Source organism: Hippocampus comes, unplaced genomic scaffold, assembly GCF_001891065.2.
Source record: "Hippocampus comes isolate QL1 unplaced genomic scaffold, H_comes_QL1_v1.1 scaffold319, whole genome shotgun sequence".
In the NCBI taxonomy this organism is placed as follows: domain Eukaryota; kingdom Metazoa; phylum Chordata; class Actinopteri; order Syngnathiformes; family Syngnathidae; genus Hippocampus; species Hippocampus comes.
Genome location: NW_017806090.1, coordinates 557,643 through 565,854, shown reverse-complemented (window position 1 = coordinate 565,854; position 8,212 = coordinate 557,643). Strand labels below are relative to the sequence as shown.

Below are 8,212 nucleotides of genomic sequence, written 5' to 3'. Positions count from 1 at the left end.
TGTGAACAGGGTTTCCTGCGGCCACAACGGCTTCACCACCGTGTGCAAAAAAAGAAAAACATTTCCTCACGAGCTTGCCAGGAGTCTAACCTAGAATCTTCTGATCCGTAGTCAGACACGTTATCCATTGCGCCACTCACCCCACAAGCGCAAGTCAAGATCTCTCGGTGGTCCCTTGTGGAGGAATGTTCCGGTCCTGAATAAAGTAAAACAGCAAATGAATAAGTTCAGCATGCCATGACGTGGATTCAAAACGGGGTTGCTGTGGACACAACGCAGAGTACTAACCACTATACGATCACCACCTGAAGGAAGTTCTCGTGGGAACAAGTTTCTATTGCTCTGGGCAATGCACCAAGCTGCTCCCGTGAATGATCTGGACATGCCCTTTGCACATGCCTTGACCCGGAGTTGCGACCACAACGCAGAGTACTCAGCACTGTACAATCACGGCCTGACAGAATGACTTGCGGACACAAGTTTGTATTCCAGCTTCTTTTCATAAGAGCAGATGATCTTAAAATACAGTGAAAATGGATCTTGAACAAATACAGAATAACTGAGTTGCTCCTCAAGTCTTGATGTGATACAACAGAGGAAATATATTTTCCACGGGGACCATGTTGCATTACTTCGGCAGACTTTTCCAACCCCAGTGCCTGAGGGACGCTCTCCTGTCTGTATCATATGTTTAGACGTACAGTGATTCCTCGCTATTTCGCGGTTCGTTTATTGCGGCTTCAGTGCATCACGGATTTTTTCAAACATATAAAAAAAAAAAAAAATTGAATTTTTTTTCTTAATGAATATGCAATGAAGGCAGTTTGTAATTTTTCATATTTTAGCAAGAAACACAAAGTTGATGCATTTAAATCCGTTTGCGGACTTTTTGCGGACTTTTTACCTGTATATGTTAATTGGTCGCTTCTTCGCGGATTTTCGTTTATCACGGGTGGTTTTGGTGCCCATTAACCGCGATAAACAAGGGATTACTGTATTAGTAACGGTACTTCACACATTATTTGTATTGACCTTCCAGGACCTTTCTGTCTCTGTCCAATAAATTCAAATTCTAATTTTGTCCTGTATACTGTATACGATTCTTTTGAAACCTTCCAAGACCTTTCCCGCCAGTCCAACAAAGGTCATTCCAGTCCTGTCGTTGACTCGGTGGGAAAGTCCATCTTTGTGTGGCTTTTCAGACGTCTATTCCTTTTCAGTGATGGGATATCTCTCAAAACTCGTGGTTGAAAACTTCAAGACATGGCGAGGGAAACAAGTTATTGGACCATTCATGGAGTTTAACTGCATTATTGGCCCCAATGGCTCCGGTAAGCCCCCCCCCCCACCCCGCCTTTCTTTTCTTTTTTATTTTCACCACGTTTTATGAAAGGCGAGCTAACTCTTGGGCAAAGCTAGCTGCTAAAATACAGTCCTTGGAGTGTCTTAATGTACATCTTTGCACTCATTTTAACTACGTATGTCTCTTTAGAATGTATGAGCTGTTTTATCGACTCGTAAGATATTAAAAGCCACGTTTTCTAGTCGAAAGTTCACCTTGAAACATGCTCGTGGCTATTAATAATGCTGTTTTACCTAACGTTTGATTGAGAAAAAAATATTTTCAACTTGCTTATCTTCAAATTCGTTCTTACAGCATTATTTTTATGTATTTTATTGTGTACCGCTTAAAAGTACTCCTACCAAAAATGTGAATAAAGACATTCTTGTTGTGTTTGTTTCGTGCTTAATTATCGTAAATTACATATGCCCAGGACGTCACAACAAAATGGAAATCATTTTTTATTATTCGAGCAAGACCAATGTCCCCGGAAAGAGCGGGAATAAAAGAACAAAACGATGTTTAAATGTTGTTAAAAATTAAGGAATTGTCACATTTTAAAGGTTTCAAAAATCGGGCAAAAATGTCTCAAACTTTCTGGCCGGTGGTGAGTGTCTGTGCGACGCGGTGTGCCGCTATTCAGGAATAAGTGAGAGTAAAGAGAACCATTTTGAGTCGAGATAAGGGAACGACTACGAGAAAAGCCATATCTGCAGTGCGACCCCCTTCTGCCTATTGTTTATTTGGCTACCTGAGATTCCCACATCTTATCCCCGTGGACGACTCACCCGCGTGATAAAAACTTCTATAAAATCTCAATAGAATGAGTAAACTTCGGGATTAAAAGTTCGATTTGGAAGTTCTAAACTTGTGGTTTTTAAGTATTTAGTTCTTGTTAATACAATTTTTTTTTCAAGTTGTGCATACCTGATATTAGCAGCATAAGGTATTTCAGTGAATTGGAGGAGAAGTCAATGTTTCCGGGATAACTATGGTTTGTAACAACTATGCTATTCTCAAAACCAGGTAAATCCAACGTGATGGACGCCATAAGCTTTGCAATGGGGGAGCGGGCGAGCTCTCTGCGGGTGAAGTACCTCAGTGACCTGATCCATGGAGCTCACATCGGGCAGCCGGTGTCAGACAGAACCTGCGTCACCATGTTCTACCATCACGACCAGGACCAGGAGATCATCTTCTCTCGGGGTTTTTCTGGTCAGCATGTTTTCACTTTTGAATTGGCTCAATATTTGGACTGACAGGAAATGCAAGTGAAGGAAAACGTGGCTTGTCTGTGGAAATTTCCGTCTATTATTATTTTTATTTGTGACTGTATTTTCTCAGGCGACTCCTCCGAGTATCTTATCAATGGCAACCGAGTTACTCTCAGCCAGTACACAGAGGAGCTTGCCAAGATCGGCATCATCACCAAAGCTCAAAACTGCCTCGTGTTCCAGGTAGAAGTGTTCGATTTTATCAGTGCCGGATGGTTAATGCTGGATTTTCAGATCATGTTATTACCGCGTTGGTCACCAGGGTGCAGTGGAGTCCATCGCTTTGAAGAACCCCACGGAGCGTGCCAAGCTTTTAGAGCTTATCAGTCAGTCCAAAGAGTTTGCGGCTGAGTACAACCAGAAGAAGGAGGCCATGCTGAAGGCCAAGGAGGACACCAATTTTCAGTTCAACAAGAAGAAATCAGCAGCTGTCGAGACAAAGCAGATATCTAATGATAAATTAGAGGTGAATAGCATTGGGCGAGTTACTTCTTACCCTTTCAGGGACAACAGTTACTACAGTGGACAGCTTATGATGTTATCAGGTTACAGAGTGCATAAAACAGTTAAATGACTATGAAATCGAAATAGAGTAAACTTAGACTTGATTCTATTCCAATGTTTGCCCCTTAAAACAACAAATGACATTTACTTGGTCTAGTTGTGACATTCCAAGCGTAGTTGTGCTGCCCATTGATCGGTCGTGTTGCAATAATGATTGACACGTGAGAATTTTTGAAAGTGACAGTAAGGAAAAGGCACTCAACAGTCCAGAGTGACCTAACAGGACAAAAAAATAATTCAACTTGAAGCTCTTATAAGGCGTGATGGAACCATTTCTTTTTCTTGTCCCAGGCTAAAAAATACCAGCACCTGCTCGATGATATTCAACAGAAGCGTGTGCAGCTGAGCCTGGCTGGGCTCTACTATAATGAGAAGGCCATCGAGAGGACTAGCGACACTCTGAGTGTCGAGCAGAGTGCTGTGGCCGCTCAGAACGCTTCTCTGCAGGACCATGAGCAGACGGTGAAAACCCTCAAGAAGGAGCATGGACGCCTCTTCAGGGAGCAGCAGCAGATGGAGAAAGAGATACGGTAGACTTATATGTAGTTTGTGTTCAGATTTTTCGATTTTAGTTGCTTTTTTTCACATTTAGGAAAGTATATCTACGAGCCCTCACCGAAAAACTGATTTGAACAACATTAACCATCACAATAAATCGCTCAAAATGTCCACAGTTTTCCCTGTATTCCCACATTTATTATTTTGGGTTAAGGGCAGAAGGTGAATTGAAAGACCTATCTACTGAATCTCATGTCTAGCACCCAGGAGCATGTCCTGTCCCAGTCTCGTTCTCACTTCATCAAAGCCAAAGTGAACACCTCCCATCATCTCAAAAAGATAGACGAACTTCAAGCGTCGATGAAAAAGTGCCAGAAAGCCTTAGCCTGGACGGAGCAGGAACTTGCTGAAGCCCAGCGGGAAAAAGAGGAGTTGGAGAAGACCTGGAGGGTCTATGAGGAACAATTTCGGGGGCAAAGAATGTCCCATGGCATGGACGTTGAACTGGATAAGAGCCAGGTGAGTGTGTTCAAAGAACTTTCGGTATTATAAATGCATCGTTAATTTATTCTTTTATTATTTTCTTGGCGGACTTGCTCGGCAGCGAGAGCGCTACGAAGAACTCAAGGAGCTGTCCAGGAAGCAGAGTGCAGTGCTGGGTCAGCAAGCCGAGAAGCTGCAGATGGATGTCAAGGCAGTCTATGATCAGATAGAGTTTGAGCAGCGCAAACGGAAGGAGGTGCAGGTAATGGCATAATGGAAACTCTGTATCCATGAAAATAGCTACTGGAATGTAGGTACAAAAAATACTCAAGAATAAGAATGCCCAACATGCATGCACCTCATGAATGTGTTTGTGTTTCCCCCTCTTAAGTTGTGTTTAAATGTTCATTTTATGAAGACCTTTTGGACAAGTGATTGCCGCAGTTTCCTTCGGAGCCGTTGCTCATTCGAGCGAGCTTCAGATATGCTGCCACCACCTGGCAGTCTGTTTAATCTAAAAGTAGCCAAAAAATGTCGACCATATCAGCAAGCTCACATCTAATTCGTATGAAATTCAATGGGAAATCTCACATTTTTAGGTTTGAAATGGTGAAGTTGCAAAGGCAACATATGGTGATACTGACTCCTCTGCTATAGGCTGGAATCAAGAACAACAAGACGCAGTTGGATGATTTAAGCCACAGAGCGGAGAAGCTCGAGCAGTACATCAAGGCTTGCAAGTATGTCATGATGCACTTTCCTTCTACCACTTAACAACATTCTGTAGCTAATTTACAGGTTTACAGAAAACCCACGTTATTTGCGAGCGTTAGGGAGATGAAAACATACCACTTCCTTCTTTTAGACATTTTATAATTTTTGTATTTTGAGATACAGTCTCTCTTTTTAGTGTATGGGGTACGTTTTCATCCCTATAACGCAGTTAATTTTCCATTCGCCGATTTTGCTTCCAATGAACACGCTATAACGTAAACTTCATTATAACGACCAAATTTTTCCCACAAAATAGTGAAAAGGCCTTCGTTACAACAAACTGTGGGAAGGTAACTGCTTCTGCGACTTTGCTTATGAACAAAATGTACCGCGGGATTCCACTGTGTTGCCTAGCAAATTTACTGATCGATTAGTACATTGTTGTACTTCCCGAGGCACGGCGCGGTCCTGAGCACATGGTCTGAAAACATGTCTGGTCAACGGAAGCAAATCTCGCTGTCTGTGAAGGCTGAAATTGTCTCTCACTTTTGAAAAGGAGTCTCCCAGATGACTACGAATTATTCACTACAACTCATTATTTGAAGTCGGGCACATAGCTATCTGTTAGCAGCCGATCCACCACTGCCCATAACGATCCAGACTTTTCTCTGCGTCATTTTGAGAAGTTTACCACCCTAATTTCTCTATCGTCAGACACATTTGCGATTATGCGAGTTTGCGAATGGTGAACGGTAACATCGGCGGGGATTCGCTGTTATCAGAATTTTTGTTGACATCCTATTCTCTATAAAATGGAGTCCCCGTGTGTTTGTTTTTAGGTCATCGCTTGATGACCTCTGTCACGAGGAGGAGAGCTTGCAGGCACAGTTGCAGCGTGGCAGAGAGCGTACTGCCCAGGTGAAAGAGGAGCTGGGCCAGGTACTGGAGCAACTGGGGGACGCCCGTCTGGATAGCCAGGAGAGCAAATGGCAGCGACAGCGCAAAGAGATCCTGGAAAAGATGCACAGGCTCTTCCCTGACGCAGTGGTAAGAGATGTATGATGAGGATGATATGAACTGAAAGCAAGACAGGACAAATCTGTCACGTTTCTTGTCCCAGTACGGCCGCCTGTGTGACTTGTGCAGCCCCATCCACAAGAGGTATCAGCTCGCCGTCACCAAGGTGTGCGGCCGCTTCTTGAAGGCCATCGTGGTGTCGACAGAGAAGGCGGCTCAGGCCTGCATCAACTTCCTCAAGGAGGAGCGGGCCGAGCCTGAGATCTTCCTGCCCATCGACTATTTGGATGTAAGTGCTTGAGTAGTACCTCTGAGCCAGGTGAATTTGTCAAGCTACCAGCCTTTTTGGGGGAAACGTGGAAAGGTTACGGAAAATTCATCTGTAAATTATGTTGATTTGCTAACGTCGGATTAGCGTTATCATGTTTGTCCTGCAGAACCCAATCGCCTTGTTGTCCTGCCCTGAACTCTGGCCTTCACCTGAAAAATGATCACGTCATCTGTAATATGAATTGCAACTTGAATCTGCGGTTGGAACAAAAATTTAGGAAATGTGTGTCTTTTCTATCCTTTGGTAGTTCAGGAGCGACTTCCAACTGTTTCTGCTGTGGCAATCGCAGTTAAAGATGACACCCTACGAGAGCAACAACGGTTGGATAACAGTCACGATGTCAGCTGCTTTCGAGTCAGATGCAGCCTGAAAAATTATGCAGAGGCCACAACTTCAAAATTTTATTTGCAGGAAAAAACACTGGCTTCTTAAAGCATGACTTGTTTGGTCGACTGCATGTGGCATTATTAACCATCAGCTCGCATTTTCAGGTGAGTCCCCTGAATGAACGATTGAGGGAGATACCGGGCGCCAGGTTGGTGGTGGACGTTGTGCTCATCAATATGTCCACAAACGTGCCACACCTGAAGAGCGTGGTGCAATTTGTGTGTGGCAACACGCTGGTGTGTGAAACCATTAAAGAGGCCAAGAGCGTTGCCTTTGATGGGGAGCACCGCCTTAAGGTAAACACTTTGTTCAGATGGGTGCAGGAAATGCACACAATGGGCTTTTTTAAAAAAAAATCTGAAATTGGGTGCCTTAGACCGTATCTCTGGACGGGACCCTGTTTTCAAAGTCTGGTATAATCTCCGGAGGCTCCAGTGAACTGCGCACCAAAGCTCGCTGCTGGAATGACAAGGATGTCCTCAGGCTGAAGACTAAAAAAGACCAGCTGGCTGATGAGCTACAGGTAAGTGAACATACATTAAGTGTTCGATGTGCTCTTAATTCATTAAGTTGCAAATTGAGCCATGGAATGCATGGAGAAAGTTTTCCAAAGACCCTGTTAAAATTCTAATCAAAACCCGCACCTCTGCACTGTGAGGCGGACATGCTAACCAGTCAATCACCGTGCCGCCCAATTAGTGAATTAAGTTTATTTTATTAGTGCCCCGTGATGCATATTATTAAATGATATGCAATAATAATTTCCTTGCTAAATAATTTAGGGACCCCCAGGCTACAGCTTCAGATCTCCGTAGGTCCGGGCACCCCAGTTTGAGAACCACTGATGGAAAGAATAATATTTGTTGTCTTGTTGTGTGTCTGTTGTGTTGCAGGAACTAATGAGGTTCAGGCGGAAGGAGTCGGACCTGAAACTGATTATTGCACAGGCTCAGGGTGCCCAGACCCGCATGAAGTATTCAAAAAATGATCTGGATAACCTTGGGAAGAAAAGCATCCCTAAATGCCTCGGGGTAAGACGAGCTCTTGATTTCCATCAGGTTCCCGGTTATTAAAAATGCTAATGCCAGGCGATGTGGTGCCACCTGTTCCTTTTTTATGTGCTTGATAGTTTTGGACATTCTTGTCACTCATTGTCATTTCTCACCAATTGATTCCAGGACATTTCCCGTAATGAGAGTGAACTGGCAAACTTGGATGTCCAGATCCAAATGCAGCTGGAAAGTGTGCAGGCAAAGGAAGCTGCCTTGAAGAACCTTAAAGGCCAGATTGAACAGGTGTCGTACCTTCAATATAAAGAAGTATCAAAGAAAGGTTCATGATCTTTTACAGTTTCAAGATATCTCATGGAGTTTTTTGAGTCGTTAAACTGTTTATTTAGACAGAGGCAATGGTCTTTTCTGACTTCTGTGCTGAGATCGGTGTGGACAACATCAGAGTGTTTGAGCAGGAGCAGCTGAAATATCAGGAAGAGCATGACAGGAAGTGGTATGAATAATATGAGACTCATTGGGATTTATTTTTCTCACTTCTACGGTCGTTTTTTTTTTTTTTTTTTTTTTTTTTTTTTTTTTTTATTTTTCT

The 8,212-nt window shown here is 43.3% G+C and overlaps 1 protein-coding gene across 3 annotated transcripts in view; it reads left to right on the top strand.

Moving 5' to 3' along the window:
• The first annotated feature begins 1,116 nt into the window (after window positions 1-1,116).
• The window catches only part of smc1b (structural maintenance of chromosomes 1B), a 24,377-nt gene continuing 17,281 nt past the window's right edge, over window positions 1,117-8,212 (top strand). For 2 of the 3 annotated variants that reach the window (XM_019894821.1, XM_019894819.1), the window contains exons 1-15: window positions 1,119-1,331; window positions 2,369-2,557; window positions 2,687-2,799; window positions 2,879-3,082; window positions 3,472-3,710; window positions 3,939-4,197; window positions 4,283-4,423; window positions 4,819-4,901; window positions 5,715-5,922; window positions 5,996-6,181; window positions 6,715-6,906; window positions 6,987-7,133; window positions 7,504-7,641; window positions 7,789-7,905; window positions 8,010-8,116. In XM_019894821.1, coding sequence (XP_019750380.1) covers window positions 1,223-1,331; window positions 2,369-2,557; window positions 2,687-2,799; window positions 2,879-3,082; window positions 3,472-3,710; window positions 3,939-4,197; window positions 4,283-4,423; window positions 4,819-4,901; window positions 5,715-5,922; window positions 5,996-6,181; window positions 6,715-6,906; window positions 6,987-7,133; window positions 7,504-7,641; window positions 7,789-7,905; window positions 8,010-8,116 — 2,432 coding nt within the window. In that variant the 5' untranslated portion in view covers window positions 1,119-1,222. Of the gene's footprint in view, window positions 1,332-2,368; window positions 2,558-2,686; window positions 2,800-2,878; window positions 3,083-3,471; window positions 3,711-3,938; window positions 4,198-4,282; window positions 4,424-4,818; window positions 4,902-5,714; window positions 5,923-5,995; window positions 6,182-6,714; window positions 6,907-6,986; window positions 7,134-7,503; window positions 7,642-7,788; window positions 7,906-8,009; window positions 8,117-8,212 lie in introns of all 3 variants that reach the window. The other variant, XM_019894822.1, reaches the window with a different exon arrangement.